Consider the following 21,272-nt stretch of genomic DNA (forward strand, 5'->3'; position numbering starts at 1 on the left):
CCATATTTTGTGATTGTTCCAAGAGTGTTTGTTGGCCACATCTTAACTACTACAATGTTTGACAAGTAGAGATCTCTTTTTTATCAGTTATTGTAGCTAACAGAGATTATCCGATTTGATTTCCTACTTTATAGTGTAGAATTAGCAAACTACTAATCCTAGAGGAGTATAAGCTGGCAGAGAATTCATAATAACAAAAATGATGAGGGCCATCTCTTGGAATTGTAACCTATAAATGAAAAAGTCATCAGACTGGAAACAGAAGGGAAATTCAGGAATATAATGACAATAATGGAATACATGTCAACATATGAAGCAAAAGAGGAATAAAAGGACAGTTTTATGGGGACCTTGAAGGCTCCTATAGTAAACGGCAAAACTATTACCTGTTCCTTTTTAAGCGAGAATTCAGTGCAAAGACTGGGTAAAATAAACATGGAGGAATGTCAGGAAAATATGCATTAAACAAAGAAAGTACTAAGGATGAATCTGTGATACATCAGTCTTCTGTTAGAAATCATTTATTCAGGAAGAGTACCTGCTTTTCAAACATAAGGATGCATCTTAAAACACCACAGTTGCTTGTTACTGGAGTAATTTACAAAATATATCATATGTTAGTAAAAGGACAGCATTCATTACCAATTATAGATATACAGAGCTATAGGTGTTCCAAACTGTGATTCAGACCACTATGCTGTAACAGTGATAAAGAATACTAGAGTGAAAAAAAAAAAAAAAGTAAACTGTAGCACAGAAAAAGTAAATCACCCTGACACATGTATCCCATGGGCAGAAAACAAAAATTATAGGAGACAAATATAGGTGGAAGAAGATCCAGAAATTAATGAAAGAGGCAACAGAAGAAAAAACCGGTATTAGAAGGAAAAAAAGAAGAAGAAGAAGAAGAAGAAGAAGAAGAAGAAGATGGTTTGATGATGAACTGATAAATCTAAAGGAACCAAATGAAATGAGAAAATTATCATATGATAGGTCATAGGAGGAAAAAAATTCAACCAACAAGTAGAAATAGAAGTGGTGGGATATCTAAACATAAAAAAATATATGTTAAAGAGATGGATGGAATATTTTTAAGGTATACCGAATATCAACACAAATCAAATATCAAGAGACCTGCATGAACAGGAGGAGAATATGGAGGGAAGTGAATTTGACAGAAATGAAGCAAAACAACCAACAATGCAAGAGATGGTCTCAGTAATATATAAATTGGAAATAGCTGTATGTTGGGTTAAGATGAGGTAGTGTCAGAGCTTTTAAGCAATGGTGATCAACAACTAGTAGATGAAATCTGTGCATGAAATGCCTAAATCTATAACAATGCTGTTGAGTGAAAAAGGGTGACAGTCTCTCTGGTATCCTATTTAACTTTGCTATGCTCAGTCAATAAATAAAGATAAAAGAAGTACAATAGAGATTAAATTCAGTCCTCCACATAAATACACAGGAGGTATTTTAACTGCCAGAAGAGACCTTAAAATGAAGTAATTATAGCAGGAGGAGGACAAATCTTACTGTAAATGAAAATAAGATAAAATACATGATAATATCCACCACATGACCTGAAAAACTCTTAAGAATTTTAAAGGTGTCACCCACTTTAATTATCTATGTGGCCATTTAATCAGTCATCATAATATGAGACAATGCATCAGAGTAAAAGACACAAGCAGGAAAATTCCAGCAGGATAATGCGACACCCCACGCATCCAGAATTGCTACAGAGTTGCTCTTCTCAATTTAAGCACTTCCGCTGCCCACCAAAAACCCCAGACATGAACATTGTTGAGCATATCTGGGATACCTTGAAATGTGCTGTTCAGAAGAGATCTCCACCCCCTCATGCTCTTATGGATTTATGGACAGCCCTGCAGGATTCATGGTGTCAATTTCATCCAGTGCCACTTCAGACATTAGTTGAGTCCATGCCATGTTGTGTTGTAGCACTTCTGCATGCTCACAGGGCCCCTCATGATATTAGGCTCGTGGTGTACCAGTTTCTTTGGCTCTTCAGTGTAATAATGTGGAACACTTGGATGAAATCCTGGTATTTTAGCAGGAATTTTTTCATGTGTATACAATTCATATATATGACTTGGATTTGAAGGAAAGTGTTTAAGTACATGCGATTTAATTGCCTGTTAGTCTTGTAACTTGTTGTTTTAACCATATACATGGCATCTTTATGGGATCTTGGACTCTTTCTGAACCAGATGGATTCCTTTCCCAGCAAATTTTCAAATTAAAAGACATGTTATAGCCAATGGAGACATATATGTAAATTTTCTATTACACAGAAGCAGGAAGGTAGACATAAAAAAATTAATGTACAGCTACAACCTAGTTCCCATAGCCAAATTTCTCACAGATTAGCCCCAAATCAAAGCACCCTAACTGACATAATTTTTATAAACTGGGACAAAAAAGATAGTATCAATATAACTTCTGAGTCATCTTACAGTGACGTACATATTTTCATGTAGATCCGGAATTAAGTATCAGTTACAAGAACATGGTTCTTAGCAAGAACTAACAGTTCAGATTGAAAGCATTTTTATTGAGCACATAAGGAAGCATACACAGAACTGAACTGTCTGCCTCAGCAGAGAGTGCTCCTACTTATATACAAACAGAATGTTCTAACAAATTACAATATTCCACAAATATGTAAGTCTATGAAACATCCATAACACACAAATATTAAATGATAAATAACTGAAGAAGGTAGTAACTGAACCTGTGACCCATACATCACCAGCCAGTGACCACATCATTGCATACAGTGCACAACAAGTGGCATTGATCCCATCCTTGCAAAACAGTGACTCACCATTTCAGACAGCTTACAGATTCTTGGATCTGAACATAGTCATTAGTTCTTTTTATTGTGGCAATCGTGAATCCTCACATCCTTATGGCAATTGTATGTCCAAGTGGAGTTACTTCCATCTTGGTACTGCAGTCATTGAGCAGGTCTTTATGTTTCTATACTGGAAGACTCTATCATATATTTGTGCCTCAGAAATATGGCAGGGCATCATGCAAAGGACTTGGATGAAGTCTCTGCACTGTTGTCCCCTCAGTGAGGTATAATCATCCTTGACATAAGATGTGATGCCTGATCATCAACATAGCTTTCAGTATGGAACAAAGCAGTGCTCAACTTTTTTCTTATAACTCAACTTTTGCAGTTGAAAAAATATATACTTGGTTGCCTGGATTGTAGCTCACTGGCAAGTGTTTGGTTTTATAACATTCACGGTCCTAGTTTTGGGTGTCCATGGCTCATATACATGCCAGCTGCCTTTCCTTCTTCAGTTCTTGTAGTGAGCAGTTTGACTTAATCAAACTGAGCATTGTCAGGCTGAAATGGAAACTAAGTAGCCATTGTTATTACATCCTCTTGAGTGTGAATGAGGAAAAATGTGAGACCTGTTACGTATTTCATTTTCTATGCTGTATGCAATGTCATGACAGGCAGTATCATTTCCTAGTCTCTGTGTAATCTCTATATCCCCTGAAGGCATATCTCCTGCCTTATTAATAATAATTTCCATGAGGCCATTCACCAGCAGGTGACAGACAGATGTCATTCTCTACACAATGTTGCATTTTGAAATCACTTCTAACACCAACCTGTGAATCTGACACTTTTACACAATGAAAGATCATTCGTTCCACAAGAACTCCATCTTTAAAATTATGTCTTCTGCAAGAGGTCAAATGCAGCCTGGTGAAATGGAGCAACTGCAAAAGCAAGAGGTACCAGATGCCCTCGTGTAATTGAGGCATATGCTTCCATTATTGGCTATCCCTTTGGTTACTTATATACAGCATGACAGATGGAGACCTGGCCAATGATACATGCTTCTGATTCCAGACAACTGGATGCTGGAGTGTTGTGAAAGTACTTCCATGTGGCTGGCCATTATTTGTGATGTAGCAAGTTGGAACTATTCCATCTGTTATGAATTCAGTTCCTGTTAATAACTGATTTCATTCTCTTTTTCCCCTTGCCGATTTCTCAAATTTTGTAAATTCTCTAGGTAGTATATACTTGAGAGGTGTTTGAATACTCCAAAATGTCAACTAAACTTTTTCCCAATTAGATTAATTATTCAAGGTGATATTTTTAATGTGCTGATTCTAATGATGTACTTAGTTTCACTGGGAAGTCAGTTAAGTTATAACAAATTGAAAATCCCACCCCATTATGTAATAAGAAGAAGCTTGTGAGCTTTGCATTTCTGGGCATGGTGACATCACTAATTATAAAGATTGGCAGTTCAACTATCAAATAAAGTATTTCAAACTCTGTGAAACTAATTAATTCACAACATAATTAATATTGAGTTTCATAAGCAGCTACATTGTCCATGTCGATTTGAGCTCTACACTTGTTAAATTCCAACTTTTGCCATTATATTTTCGTAATACTGAATTTTATGCACACGATGACATACTACACTAACTGATTTCTTAAGATTTTTGCATAATCTACCATAATTTTCAATATAGAATTTGTGCTCATATGTCAAGTGTTCCTAATATGGATGTATAAAATATTTCCAAAAACTTTTCTAAATTCCTAAACCACCACATTTTTCACAAAAAAAAATTATCAGTACTTAAAGTCCATCCTAAATAGCAAAATCTAATGCAACCATTTTTACAATTATTGTGTAGTTTCCAGAATAATAATTTGTTCATGCAACGGTCTTTAAATAGTCAGCCACCATTCAAAATTTGTAGTCTGCACCCAATCCTGCTCGAGCTAATGAACAGGTAGCACCTGTGTTAAGTTTTCTCCCAGTGTTTGCTCATGCAATAGCTATGCACAGTTCCTTTGTGTAAATAAGTATCAGCATCTGAAAAAACTCAGTACTGTCAATGCCTAGAAACTTTCAAGTAATTTCTATGAGTAAAGTTAATGAATAATGAATGAATTGTGTTATGCTTGGTAGAAGGCTTGGACCAAGACTGTCCTTGCTGAGAAAGGTGACTTTCATTAATGACTGAACTAAGTGAACAAATCCAGTGTACTTCTATCTGTTGAATTATTGCAAGACGGTATTGTATGTGAACTGTGGTGTTATGAGTAAATATGATTTGCATTCTGTGCCACACTTTATTACTTTGTTCAGTGGCCTTGTTTGAGCTACCATTGATTCTTGCACAATGTTTTATTAACTTGTGTTTCAATGGCTTTACAATTTATTCAATGCACTCTGCCAGTGGCCTCTTGGATTTTCATGAGTAGTGACCTGATTTATATGCTGTTAATCTTATGAAGTTGAAAAACTGATCATTGCCCCAACAGTAGAACTTTGTGGATAATATAGATAAGGGAAAGTGAAATAAGAATTGTGGTGTTGCGTCCATTATTGAGAAAGCACCAACTAGAACTCTATAAGAATTTGAGCTTACGACTAACATGCTACAAAAGAGCCAGCCACTGTGGCCGAGCGGTTCTATGCGCCTCAGTCTTGAACTGCGCTGCTGCTATGGTTGCAGGTTCGATTCCTGCCTTGCGCATGGATGTGTGTGGTGTCCTTAGGTTAGTTAGGTTTAAGTAGTTCTAAGTCTAGGGGACTGATGACCTCAGATGTTAAGTCCCATAGCGCTTAGAGCCATCTGAACCATTTGAACTTATAAAATGAGCTGGCTAGGAATGTTGATGACCATTTTAATCCCACTGGATCATAATTCCTTTTATAAAATGCTGCATTACTCAGACTTCATGTTTGTGAGCTTCTGTAAGTTGTGCAGCTAGGATTATCAAACTTATCCATTAAGGCTACTCAGTAGCAGACAGAGGGGGCAACCTGAAGCACTCTCAGGAGACGGGGTCAGATGTCAATGCATTTTTGTACACATATCAACCATCTGCACGTGTATAAATGATTAGATTTGCAATTTTCTGTGTCACATAGAATGGCAGCCGGAGTGCAATTCATGTATACTGTTGTTACCAGACCCTGTGGGGTATCAAAGGTGTGTATACGGTATCAGATGTTGAGTGATCACTGTGAAGGACATGGAGATCCTGCATACGCATATGACACAGTGTTATTAGCAGCCGGCCGAGGTGGCCGAGCGGTTCTCGGCGCAACAGTCTGGAACCGCGTGACCGCTATGGTTGCAGGTTCGAATCCTGCCTCGGGCATGGATGTGTGTGATGTCCTTAGGTTAGTTAGGTTTAAGTAGTTCTTAGTTCTAGGGGACTGCTGACCTCAGAAGTTAAGTCTGATAGTGCTCAGAGCCATTTGTTATTACCACCTAACAGAATTTGAAAGTGGGCTCATTGTGCATCTCCACTCGGCTGGCTGGTCAAATCATACAATATCCAGATTTGTGGGGCACTCAGCTGTAAAAGTGGTATGGTGTTGTACTGCATAGGAATGTAAGAGCAGGCATGCTCATCATCAGCACTCTGGTTGACCATGTCTGACATCACAAGGTAGGATCACCTTATTGTGTACCAAGAACATCGAAACACCTTTGCATCTGTACTGCCAACCAAGAACAAGTAATGGACTTCCTGAAACATCCTATGTCATCCTACACCAACAGTCAGAGACTAGCAGTAACTGAACTAGGGAATTATTGTACCACGCATAGGCTGCTATTAACACAACACATACTGCTGTGTTTGGGTTGGTGACATGACTGTAAAGTATGGACTACTGACAAATGGCATTGCATTGTGTGCAATGATGAATCATGGTTCTGAACTATCTTGGATGACCATCAATGGCAAATATGGCAGCAGCCTGTGGAGAGGTCACATTCTTCCCATGTTTTGGAGAAACACAGTGTATTAATCCTGGCATCATGGTGTGGAGAGCCATTGGATATGACCTCAAGTCATGGCTGGTAGTGACTGAGCAAACTGTCCGCCCCCGGTAGCTGAGTGGTCAAAGTGACAGAATGTCAATCCTAAGAGCCCGAGTTTGATTCCTGGCTGGGCCAGAAATTTTCTCTGCTCAGGGACTGGGTGTTGTATTGTCCTACTCATCATCATTTCATACCCATCACTGTGCAAGTTGCTGAAGTGGCATCAAATCGAAAGACTTGCACCCGGCGAATGGTCTACATGGCGGGACGCCCTAGTCACATGACATTTACATTTTTTTTACTGAGCAAACTCTGATGGCACAATAGTACATCATGGGCATACAGTGTCCTCACATGGTACCCCTCATGTGATGGTATCTTGGTATTATTTTTCAACAGGACAAATCTTGTTCAAACATGAAACTTGTCTCTATGAACTTACTGTGTGATGTTGAGGTACTCTTGTGGCCAGCAATATCCCCAGATGTATCCCCAATAGAACTTGTTTGCACACAGCTTGGACATCAACACTATCCTGCCTGTATCCACAATATCAAAGACCAGTTACAATAGTTATGGGCCAGATTGCCTCAGGAGAGGTTGTGATGGCTTTATGACATCCTGTCCAACCAAATCAATGTATGCACCCAGGTCAGAAGGAGTGCAACATCATACCCATAAGTAAGCTCCTACTGCAAGGTTCTTTGTAACTTTGACTCAATTTTGTAATCACTGAAGTAAAATCACATACCCTCTCAACTATTGAAGTTTCATTTTGTTTCCTCCTCTCTTTCTGTATGCTTGGTCTTTTGTCAGGCAGTGTAAGTCATATAAAGTAAACATGTTTTCTGTGTCATACTGACAGATCTGATGCTGCCCTGCTAGTATATTCTTGGTGAAATCCACAATGTATCTTAGAATCAGAATAATATGTTCACAAACAATAAGTGTTTGAATAACATGCAAGGATGTCCTGGTATGAATTGATGAACAAGAAAGCTGCACATCTTGGAAATTATTATATTTATTGTAGTAGGGTCTGCACAACAGACAAGAAGATCTCAAAGAGTTTTACAAGACCTCAGTGTGAGTGCCATTGGTAGTGCAGGCTTTGCCTACACAATACTTTATTTTCTGCCACACATTTGCAAGAACAGATGGTGTGACCAGTTCTATTACAACCTAAATCTGGGCAAGCAGAATAACATCATCCACACAAGTGGCATACACTTTTCTTTCATATACCTCTACACAAATAAGTCCTACAGATTCAGGGTTGGTAAATGTGGTGGTCATAGAATTGGTCTACTTCTCCTCTTTCAATGATATAGAAATGTCCTTTCAACAAAGGAGCAGACAATGTTGGCATAGTTGGGCTAGATGCTATCCTGTTAAGAAATGGTGTCCAGTGGCAGTTTTTGAATGGCTTGACTTTTCAGCATATCTAGTTGCGTGATCTCAATAACAACTGGTTCATGGAAACAGAATGGTGCAAAAATGTCCGTCTTCGGCAGACAATACCACACATTCACTTTCAGGACATAATGTTGTTTCTAACCACGACATGTGGGTTTTCTGCCCTCCACAGCCTGCAGTTGTCTCTGTTCACATGTTCCCAAATGAAATGCAGCCTCATTCAAAAATGCTGTCATCAGCAGATAGTCACTATCTTCAACAAGTTCCAGAATCAGCTCAGCAGACTGTTTCTGATAAGCAAAAAATCTAGCTCAAGAGCATGCAAAAGTTGCAATTTGTAACACATGCATGTATTTCCTGACTCTGCTAGACTTCTGTGTATGGGATATGTGAAAGACCAAGAACATGGTACTTCCAAGGCAAATGTTACAGATTTTTGTGGCTGGATTAAGACGACAATAGAATGGGTCCCACTGACCAGTATTGCAAATGTGTAGTGAGAGACAGAGTATTGCCTAGACATTGCCTGCACTACCAGTGGTGTCAAAGTAAGGTTTACTATAACTTAACAATTCTTCTTTCCAGCTGTGAAAACCCAAAGCAATGAGCAGAACAATTTTCATGAAGCGCATATTTCTTTTTCATCAGTTCATTTCTAGATATTGTAGATATCATGAGGTAATGTTCCACATGTTATATAAGGCAAAAAAGGAAGGAAGGTTATGGTCTGATGGCCCATTGATGACAAGGTCAAGAGGGATGGAGCACAAATTTGAATTGGGGAATGATAGGAAAATAAATCATACCTATCCTTCGCAAATGAACCATTGCAACATTTTCCTTATGCAGTTATGAGAAACTAAGAAAAATGTAAATTTGAATGGTTTTACAAAGACTTTAGGTGTCTTTCCCTGAATGTGAGTCCAGTGTCTTAACCACTTCACATAGTTCCCTAGGAAACTTGTCAGTCTAATTTCTCTCTTCTTGAAGTACTTGTACCTAAATCTATGTGAATACCATGCAAGCCACTGTACAGTGCTTGGCACAGGGCACATCATACCAATATTATCAGTTTTCTTCCCTATTACAATCACTTATTGAGAAAGAGAAAAATGATTGCCTAAATGCCTCTGTATGCACCCTAATCTTTCTTTTTTTTTTTTTATCATGGTTCATTTACAAGATATATTTTGGTGGCAGCATATTCACTGCACAATGATCTTTCTCTAAATTTACCCAACAGGATTTTGCAAGAACTACATCATCTTTTTTCCAAGGGTTCCCATTTAATTTCCTTGAGCACTCCTGTTACACTTTTATATGGGCCATACTAACCTGTTATGATCCTAGTTGTATGTAGATTGTCTGCAGATGATGCTGTTGTTTACCATATAGTTAAGTCACCACAAGATCAAAACACGAGCACAACAAATCACACAAATTTGAAGTTTGTTGATTTAACTAAATATCTAGGAATTACAAGTACAAGCAACTTTAATTGGAAGCATCATAAAGAAAATGTGGAGAAGATGGACCCAAAAACTGTGCTTTATCTGCAGAAAACTTAAAACATGCAACAAATTTATTAAGCACATTGACTACACTATAGTTGCCCATCCTATTTTAGAGTATTGTTGTGCAATATGGGATCCTTGCAAAATAGGATTCATAGAGGACATCAAAAAAGTTCAAAGAATGGCAGCTAATTATGTATTATCATGAAATAGGGGAGAGAGTATGACCTACCACAGGTATGAGACATGAGTTGGGGAACAATCATTTTAAAAAAGGTGTTTTTCATTGTAGAAAGAACTTTTCATGAAATTTCAATCTCTAATTTTCTTCTTCAAATGCTAAAATATTTTGTGGGCTCCCACATACTTCAGGAGAAATCATCATCACGATAAAACAAAAGAAATCAGATTTCAAAATTTAAAGATTTAGGTGCTTATTTTTTCCTATATATTGAGTGTGGAACAGTCTACAAATGTCCTATGAATCCTCTGTAATGCACTTTAGCATGAATAGCAGAGTAGTCATATATGTTCAATAAGTAAAGCAACACATTTTTTTTCTTGGACAATTCTGGTTGAAAAAAATGCGGAACTTGCTGTGGGAAATCATGTTTCATAATGTTCAGACAGGTGGTGCTGCTATATGTGGCTTCATAACAGCATCTCTAGCAGTGGTATGTTCCAAGCAGAGAGCTGTCATTGAGTTTCTTTTAGAAGAAAACCAGGACATTTCAGATATGCATAGGCACTTGTAGAATGTCTATGGAGATCTGGCAGTGAACACAAGCATGGTGAGTCATTGGGTGAGCCATTGGTTGTCATTGCTGCAGGGTCGCGCAAACCTATCCAATCTCCCACATGCCAGCTGTCCACACACAACTGTGACTCCTGCAATATTGGAACGTGTCAACACTCATTTGAGGTGATCAATGGATCACAGTAAAAAACCTCACTGCACAACTGGAAATCTCTACTGGTAGCGCTGAAAATGGCAATCCATGGAGTGGTGCCACATTACCTCTCCTTCAAAGAAAAGGATCAAAATTGCACCCTCAGCTGCTAAAGTTATGGCAACAGTTTTCTGGGACTCTGAAAGGGTTATTGTTTTTTATGTTTTCCCTCGTGGTGCAATGATCAACTCTGATGTGTATTGTACTACTCACCAGAAATTGGAGAAATGACTTCAGTGTGTTTGTCACCACAAAAATGTAAATGAACTTCTTCTTTTCCATGACAATGCAAGACCTCACACAATTCTATGCACCTGAAAGGAGCTCACAAAACTTCACTGGACTGTTTCTCCTCATCAACCCTACAGCTCAGATCTCTCACCTTCTGACTTCCATCTGTTTGGCCCAAATGGCGCAGCATGATGTTGGCTCTGACATCAGCCAGTAGCATGGTACTGTGCAGGTATACAGGCACTCCCAGAAAGGTGGCAAAAGGCCACCACACTGAATGGAGATTATGTTCAAAAACAGAGTTTGTAGTCTAAAGAGTGGGGAATAATATAGTGTCTTGGAATCCTGAATAAAATGGACCTGTTAAAAGGTGTTTAATTAGTTACTGAATACCCATCATAGACATAGATATTGTGTAGAATTTTGTTTACAGGTGCACCACACTTTCCCAGAATCCTTGCAATGAATGTAAGTATTCTATTAGCTTTTACTAGTACTTATTTCATGTGACTGTCATATTTACCAGAATTACCCATAAATATTTATGCTATGAGATGCATTCAAGATGTTTGCTGTTAAATCACTGATACAGATAAATATATGAACAAAACAAAAAAATAGCTGATATTCGAAGAAATGAATAAACTATGTTCTAGAAAAACACAGAAACTTCTCGAGTACATTCATATCAAAGATTTAGTTTATTCAGCCATTATACTGGGTGACTGACTATTTTAGTTACAAACAAAATGAGTGAGTAGAGGGCAATGGAGCAAGCAAATAATGTTAATGTACATAGGTCCAGAAACCAATAGTTTCCCTGATATGACTTATATGCAAGAGCAATGACGCCAATGTTACAACACCATTAATGTCTGAGGCTATGTTTATTTTGAAACATCACAAGTGAAAGATAGATACAAAGTGATAAACTATCATCATTTCATTTTTATCATCATAATGCATATCTCAGAGTTGTAAATAGAGTTTTGACAGAACGCACATTGGTCATGGCTTGACTTCCTTGGTCTGCAGAAGTGAATCCATTGGATTGCAGTGTCAGTGAACTCCAGGAATGCATCGCAGATGGTTGTCAGTGTATTCAGAACACACCTGGGATTTTTGAATGCATACGGATATTTATAAGGAGAAATGCTAAAGCCAGCCTTCACATGAATGGTGACCATGCAGAACACTTGTAATGTTTTTATCCTCAAGTATGTACCTGCAATCTGTATCCTTTGAGATTGCTTTATAAGGTGTTGGTGTACCCAGCCTTAGTATGTGATACTGGGGATACCATTGGTTTCTGCATTATTTGTTTTTTTCATTGTTCTCTACTCACCCATATATTTGTACCTATAATAATAAAACATCTTATATAGAAATCATGAAGTACTGATGACTGCCTTACGATACATTCTGGAATGTGTTGCGAAGGCTGTCTCCCATTTTGTAAATGTAGTCCCATTGCTGCTTTGTCACAGGTATGCCTACATTATCAGCTGTCATTTGAGCTTCATCAAAAAGCCACTGAAATATGAACAATGGAGCTGCAATAACAGAAAAATATTAATTAACATATAGTTGATTGATACAATTAACAATTTACTGTAAATGTAAACTTTTAATTTCACCTGACATAAACAAATTATCCACAGCTGATGAATGTTTCATGCAATGGAAGTTTATTACAGATACTTTCAGAACCCTTCCTATCCTACAATTTCCTGCAGCAATCATTCACTGATGGTTCCTTGATGTTGTTCTTCCAATGTTACTCATTACAAACACCTGACTTTTTATCACTGTCACAAATTCCTCAGTTTCTGTGTGAGGACTTATGTGCATAAACCAGTTGTTCAGTGTTCACATTTTGATATGATCTTGGATGAGGTACTTTCCATATGCTCCAAGCAGTAATGTTTATAAGTAAGTTTATCTTTCTGGTATCAATAATTTGTCTTGGACCTTAACACTCTTTCCAAATGATTTTGTTGGATTAAGTAGCATGTATTTTATGTCTGCAGTTACCACTTCTAATTAAACTTTCAAATTTGCTATCCACAGTGTTGCTCAATATCTTCTGTGGTCCTCCTGCCATCATTTATGTGTAGAATGGTCAATATTTCAACAAATGCTTTAGGTTATTTGTGATTATACTATTCAAGTATTTTATATATCTTTTTTTTTAATTTTAGTAATTCATTTCAGATGTAGTTCTGTTCTGTTAAAGGTGCAAAATATATAAAGTAGCACCTTACCTACATATTACCAGAGTTTCATCATATATGAGATTATATTCATTATTTCACTCTTTGTCTCACAAATCTATGGCACATCAATAAATGATTTTGGATTATGGGTAACAATTCACCAAACAGTAGAACCATTACGTCATCAACAGGCACATAAAGCCAAACAGAGAACTTGCTAGCTTGCAGATTAATACTTTTTCAAGCTATAGCACATATACATACACATACATATGTGTGTATGCATGTGTATTTATGTGCACTCTAGCTTGAAAAAAGATTCATCCAAAACTAGCACGTTTTCAGTTTTTAATGTTCCTGTCAACAACTCAATGCCTCTGCTATTCAGTAAGTTGTAACTTTGGTCATAAATTAATCACATTCTGGCAGAACTTTCCATTACTACACATCACTAAATCACATGTGTGTGACCAAGCTGAATGCTTCTTTTGATAGTTAATGAAGAGTGTACAGATGTTTGCCTAGTATGTGTAGGCTCTGATTCAACAAAAAATATGATACGGTGTTCTTTCTTCCCTCAGTCTTCCTATTCTTCTGCCAATGAGTTATTTTGCATCAAGTGTCTTTACATTTTCTTGTTTTTACACAGCATGAAAACTTAAAATTGTATCTAAGTATGCAATGGGTGAATGAGGTTTCATTCTTTTGGCTCCAGATATGGTATTCCCTATGTTAGGTAAGCTGGTGTCAAGAGTGGTTGTTCAATGAAGAATTGAAATTTTTGAAATGCTACGTGTGGGTTACACTGAAACATTTACAATCACAATTTTGTGTACAATCTGAGAGAGGCACTTTCCATCATAATGCTGTAACTTCTTCCACGCAAATGATGGGGAATTTTGATTTTACTGTTTGTTTGTTCTTTCTTCAACACTCTAAGCTTATGGATTATCTACATTGTAAATTTCTCCTTGTGTGCAGCAGCATTAAATTTCTATTTGGCTTGGAGCTCATCCTGCTGGATAGTTCATTTATCTAGTTACTGACAATACTGTTCATAGTTGGTGTTGACCATTTTGTTCTGTTTATTTCTTTGCCACAGTTCTCTACAAAACTTCAGCCTTTTGCACTTACCAATTCTGATTTGAATGGTTGGTAATAGTGATTATTACTTGATGTTCTAGATTATACTCTGTATGTTATCTCATACTTTCCCTTTATTGGTAATATGTTTCTTGATTCTGTTACTAGTACATCCAAGCATAGATTGGTGTCCCACTACATCTTTTCTTGACATTGAAGTGAGATCTGTTTGTCATGTTAATGTCTTGCCTCAATTAATGTGCTGTAAATGCACTGATATTATGTTTCAAAATATTGGTGCACTGCTGAAATGGATGTTACATGGATTGACCTCTGTCAGTATGTTGCCATAAATGTGTTGCAAACGTAATTGACCTTATCTTCCAATTTGTTGGTAACATTGTTTTGTGGGAAGTACTTTTACAGTAAGTGTTAAAATAAGAAAACTCTTTGAAATCTTGAAGGATGTATTTGTGGTCTCTGTGTAGGAGACACTGCTCTATTCATGCTTTACTAAATTATAACTTGAAATTTTCAACCTTTTTTGTCTAGAGCCCTAAATGTTTACAGAGTTGGACGTTTTGACGGTTTGACTACTGCTTCACAGTATACTTATTCCCTCATGAAGTTTGTTGTAATTAACTCACTGCAATTTGAAAAGAACAATGATGTACATAATTACAATACCAGAAGAAGAAATGACAATAATTACTCCACATTATGGTTGACTTGAGCTCAAGAAATTGTGGACAATGTAGATACACAGGGAGTCACTCCCAATAGACGTCAGGTGCATTTTCTCTGATATTTCAAGAGATATTTGCAATTTTGTTATTGCATTGTGTAGGTAGGGTCAGCCCAAACAAATAGTATTTATCACATCTTTCAAGTGATGCCCAGTGTTGACAAAAAGTGTGTTTGTTTCCTGTTACAAAGAAAATTATTTTTTTAGAGAAAATTCTACATGCCTATTTGATAAGAGCAGAATTCAATATTCAATTTACTGATATGCATTAACAGCATCAGTAAAAAAATTAAGAATAACCAGTACTCTAGCAGTGGCAGCACTGTCCCAGCCCACACTGACGGCTATTGTCAAGCACATAGTGCTAATGAGTAGCTGCTGGATTGCTGTTTATTCTTCATGTTATACTGTCTCTGTTAACACACATTGATAAAATGCGTATCAGACTAGACTAATTCAGGAGCACTTTATCGGATGGGCACTTAAAATTCCAATTAAAAAATAATTTTACTTATGAACTGTTTATGTGAAAACTCTTAAAGCTTTTTAAGTAAAGCAAACTTTATTAATGTTCTACACCCTTTATTATTCATGTCCAGGCATTTATTTCTCAACATAGTCATCCTGGTAATGAACACATTTTTCAGAGGAAGAGACCAGTTTGTTGATCCTGCTGAATATCAGACTCTGTTGATGGAGCTACTACCTCACCTCTGCTTGCACCATGTCATCACTATCAAAGTGAAGTTCTCGAAGTCATTCTTTAAGTTTTTGGAACAGGTGAAAATTGGATGGGGCCAAGTTGTAAGTGTATGGGGAATGATCAATGACAGTGAACCAAGGCATCGGATTGTTGCAGATGTAACAGAGGTTGTATGTGATCTGGCATTGTCACAATGAAGAAGAGGGTGCTCCATGTGCAGAGAACTGTTCAAATTTGTGATTTCAGAGATTACAGCACTCTGTTTCTCATGCACCAACATAGTTACATTACACACCACCATGTTACACTCTAGAATTTGAAGTCACCTAGCAGCAGAGGAATGCAACTTGCATCATCAAAATGGGAAGACTGACCAAATAACATGCATGACATGTAATACCTCAGTCAATATTGAGAACAGAATAAAAAAGTCACAGGCATTACTTTTCAGCACACTGTTGTGTGTGTATATGAATTAATTTGTGATTTGAATGCAGTTAAAAAGAACAGTAATTCAGTTAATACGAGGGCTACCATGAAAGTAATGCACCGCATTTTTTTTCTCAGCTGAAAACAATGCTACAAAAGTGAAATGTTATGTATGTATAATTTGAAGTTCCTGTCATCTCCGGAAGATAGCGTAACTGCAGGACAATTTCAAAATGGCATCTGTAGGTGATGCATATTACAAGCAATGTACCGCCACTGAATTTCTCACTGCAGAGAAAGAAAATGTGGGAAATATTCACAAACACTTGTGCAAAGTCTATGGAGCATCTGCTGTTGACAGAAGTACAGATAGTTGCTGGGCGTGGGGGATGAGGTCATCAGAAGGCAGTTCAGTGGAGCTCCACAATTTGCAGCAGTCAGGAGTACTACCCAAGGCTGTCACACCTGACGTGTTGCAGTGAGCTGATGTTGCCATTCACGAGAACAGATGCATTATGACTCAGCAGTTGGCACTGCATCTGTCAGTCAGCAAAGGAAGTTCACAAGTGAAGCACTGGCTCTGCCACCAGGACAAAGAGTGGTACCAACAGGGCATACATGCCCTTGTTTTGCACTGCAGGAAGGCCATAGAACAGGATGGAGACTACATGGAAAAAAAAGGTGTGTAGATAAAACCCCATTTTTTTGTGTGTGTAATTCTCATTATATTCAATAAAGAATTGTTGAATAAAAAAAATGTGGTTTATCACTTTCTGGGCAACCCATGTATTATCAACAGCAGTAATAATAATATCACTTTGCAATACAGCATAATTATTCATATGGTAGTACAATTAATGTCTTTTCAGTTTTGAGAGTAACATAGCTTGAAAATCTTTAGCGTTCCTGAAACATATGTAGTCACATTTATCACATTTCTTAGTCTCCCAATTAACAGAAGTCTTGTCTCATGTGTGTCATTAAACTGAACAATTAAGTTACCTGGCTACTGATTTTATCCTTTCCGGATTACAATTACAGATGTAACAACGAATTCCATCAGAGGTGCATTGAGACTGCACTGGACACATTCAGAATTATCCACCTGGATATTCAAGAAGTATAAGAATTTTTTATAATTGCCAATACAGGGTGATTTTTTCCACTGTGTACAAACTCTAGGAATTATTGATGAGAGGATATGGAACAAAAAATGTCTAATAAACATATATCCAGAAATGCAATCAAACTTCGTTACAGAGACTGCGGTCTAATACACACTGTACCATGCAGCCACAGTTACAGTATGCACATACTTTGTTACAGGTGGTCTGATATGCACTGTACCATGCAGCCACAGTTACAGTATGCACAGTTTCCTTGTAGAGGGTGGTACTGTTCCTCAATCGTCATGTCCTAGCACCGTCTTCTGCCATAGTAATTGGTAATGTTGTGTCTGATTCACATCTCTTGCTGATTCACCTTGTATTGGATGTGATACAGTGTTGATCACAATGGTTCCGTATTTGAATTGAAAGCTGGCCGACATGGTGTTTACTTACGGAAAGGTAAATGGCAATGGACAGTGGGCAACAAGGTTCTATCAGGAGTCCTATACCCGCCGACAACAACCACAACATTCAATGTTTGCAACAGTGGTTCACCATTTGCCTGAGACAGGATCATTTCAGGAAGCAGGAAATCCTGGACACCAGACTTGGAAGAAAATATGATTAACACTATGGAAGGCTACCACCATGTCAGTACCAAGCGGTTGGCCTACCAGTATAGGGTAAGACAGATGAATGTGTGGAACATTCTCCATGGCAATTGTTACTACGCTTATCACTTACAGTGTGTACAGGGTTTACTAGTGACAGACTTTCCACATCAGGAACAGTTTTGTCACTGGTTTCTCCAACAGGCAACAAAGATTCTGGGATTTGTGTCTTCCATCATATTCACAGATGAGGTCACCTTTATGCAGAGTGGTATCTTCAACTTTCATAACAGTCATCTGTGCAATAGTATGCATAACCCCCATGGTATAGTGACAGTGAATCATTAGCATCAGTGCAGCCAAAATGTATGGGCCGAGATAATTGGCGACCATATTTTGGGACCAGTCTTCCTTCCATAGGCCTACCAGACCAGAACTATCAGCTCTTCTTACAGATGACTTTGCCTCCCCTGCTGGAAGAAATGCCATTGATGATTCAAAGGGTTATGTGGCTGCTACATGATGGTGCTCCAGCCCACTTTGCTGTTAACATCCAGACACATCTCAATCGTTTCTTCCCTGGTCGATGGATCGGACAAATGGTCCAGTTGGATGACTTGCTCGTTCACCGGATTTCAACCTGTGCAATTTATGGTTATGAGCCCATCTTGAAAGTATCATTTATGCAGAGCATATTCCAGACATGGAGACACTGGAGTAGCATATTCATGCTGCATTTGACTCTGTTCAGATGCAGCCTGGCCAATGTGAACGTGTGAGACAGAACATGCTAGAGCGCATATGCACATGCGTTGAGACACAAGGAAACTATTTTCAACACATACTGTAACTATGGCTGCATGGTATAGTGTGAATTAGACTGCAGTCTCTGTAAAAATGTATGACTGAATAAATGGTCTCTAGCATGGAAACTATGCACTTCCAGACATATGACATGAGACCTTTTTTGTTCTGTATCCTCTCATCGATCGGTCCCTAGAGTTTGTACATGGTGGGACAAATCACCCTGTATATTTCTTTGATTACAGTGGCCATAACACACAGAAGTTAGTGAAAACTGTGATGACAGAACTGACTTCAGACTACATATCAGGTACATGACAATACACAAATTATTGATGCTTCAGAACGACACACTGAGGTGACAAAAGTCATAGGATAGTGATATGCACATATACAGTGGTAGTATCACATACACCAGGTATTAAAGGGGAGCCCATTGGTGGAGCTGTCATTTGTACTCACATGATATACATTAAAAGGTTTCCAATGTGATTATGGTTGCACGAAGGGAATTAATAGACTTTGCATGTGGAATGGTAGTTGGAGCTAGACGCACAGGACATTTCACTTCAGAAATCATTAGGGATTCAATATTCTGAGATCCACAGCATTAAAAATGTGCCGAATATACCAAATTTGAGACATTACCTCTCACCATGGACAACATAGTGGCCGATGGCCTTCACTTAATGACCAAAAGCAACAGAATTTGCATAGGGTTATCAGCACTAACAGACAAGCAACACTGCATGAAATAACCAGAGAAAACAATGAGGGACATACAATGAACACATCCATTAGGACAGTATGGTGAAATTTAGTGTTAATGGGCTATGGCAGCAGACAACCGATGCCTGTGCCTTTGCTAACAGCACAACATCATCTGCAGCACCTCTCTTGGGCTAATAATCATATTAGTTGGACCTTAGATGACTGGAAAACTATGGCCTGGTCAGATGAGTTACAGTTGCAGTTGGTAAGAGCTGATGGTAGGGTTCAAGTGTGGCACAGATCCCATGAAATCATGGACCCATGCTGTCAACAAGGCCCTTTGCAAGCCGGTGGTGACTCCATAATGGTGTAGGCGGTGTTTATGTGAAATGTGCTGGGTCCTCTGGGCAAACCAAACCAATCATTAACTGGAAATGATTATGTTTGACTACTTGGAGACCATTTACAGCCATTCATGGACTTCATGTTCCCAGACAAGAATGGAATTTTTAACGATGACAAAGCACCATGTCACTGGGTCACAACTGTGTGCTATTGGTTTTAAAAACATTCTGGAGAGTTCAAGCAAAGCAAGGTCACCCAGATTGTCCAATATGAATCCCTTGTTGAGTCCATACCACATTGAGTCCTGCACTACACCAGGCAAAAGGAGGTCTGACACAATATTAGGAGATATCCCATGACTTTTGTCACTAAAGTGTATGTCTGAGAATACCAAATAGCGTGAAGCCCCATGTGCTGCAGCTGAAGTCACTGATTCTCATTTCACGAAATCAGTGAGAGACTGGATATGTTCCTGGGCACTCTATCCCCACATGTATTGCATGTTAGGCTAGGCTACTATGCATTACCAGTGGTTCCTGAAGGACTGTGACAAACAAGATGCTGATCAATCATATTCCAGATTCTTTTGATGGGTAGTATATCACATGACCTTTCAGGTTGGCCTGTTGGCCACGAAAGCATTTGTACCTATTGTTCTCTCAATAAGGGGGGGGGGTTGGGTTATTTGGGGAAGGAGACCAGACAGCGAGGTCATCGGTCTCATCGGATTAGGGAAGGACGGCGAAGGAAGTCGGCCATGCCCTTTGAAAGGAACCATCCCGGCATTTGCCTGGAGTGATTTAGGGAAATCACAGAAAACCTAAATCAGGATGGCCGGATGTGGGATTGAACCGTTGTCCTCCCAAATGCGAGTCCAGTGTCTAACCACTGCACCACCTCACTCGGTCTCTCTCAATAAGGCTGTTGAAATGTGGAGTTGCCTGAAAACAGGGCAGCAAGTTGGGCTCTGAAACCTACCTGATGAAGCATTTGCTATTTATGACACCTTCTCTCTCTCTCTCTCTCTCTCTCTCTCTCTCTCTCTCTCTCTCTCTCTGTGTGTGTGTGTGTGTGTGTGTGTGTGTGTGTGTGTGTGTGTGTGTGTATGTATGCACGCTTTAGCTGAAAACTATACGTAGCCTTCAAAATGGAATCTGTAATGGAAGTGCATTCCAAGGAGAAAGCTATCATTGAGTTTCTTTTGGTGGAAAATCAGAAGATTACAGATATTCGTAGGGAATTGCAGAATGTCCTGACAGTGATCAAAACCATGGTGAGTCACTGGGCAAGGCATCTGTCATCATATGCAAACTTGTCCGATCTCCTGAATGCCAGCCAGCAACATACACAGCTGTGATTCCTGCAATGTTGAAATGTGCGGACACTCTCATTCAAGATGATCGAGACATTGCATTCAGACACCTTGCTGCTCAACTGGACATATCCATCAGCAATGCTGACACACTTGTCAACCAGTGAGTGCCCAGTGGCTTCCTCACTGCCTAACAGAAGACCATAAAGAGTGATTACAGACCATTTGTGTGGAA

General features: G+C 38.5%; 1 protein-coding gene across 1 annotated transcript in view; it reads right to left on the reverse strand.

Annotated features, from left to right (window-relative positions):
- The window catches only part of LOC126470787 (palmitoleoyl-protein carboxylesterase NOTUM), a 338,465-nt gene that overhangs the window by 51,384 nt on the left and 265,809 nt on the right, over positions 1 to 21,272 (reverse strand). The window contains exon 10 of the mRNA XM_050098797.1: positions 12,384 to 12,522. Within this exon, the coding sequence (XP_049954754.1) occupies positions 12,384 to 12,522 (139 nt within the window). The remainder of the gene's footprint in view (positions 1 to 12,383; positions 12,523 to 21,272) is intronic.

Source organism: Schistocerca serialis, chromosome 3, assembly GCF_023864345.2.
Source record: "Schistocerca serialis cubense isolate TAMUIC-IGC-003099 chromosome 3, iqSchSeri2.2, whole genome shotgun sequence".
Lineage (NCBI taxonomy): Eukaryota > Metazoa > Arthropoda > Insecta > Orthoptera > Acrididae > Schistocerca > Schistocerca serialis.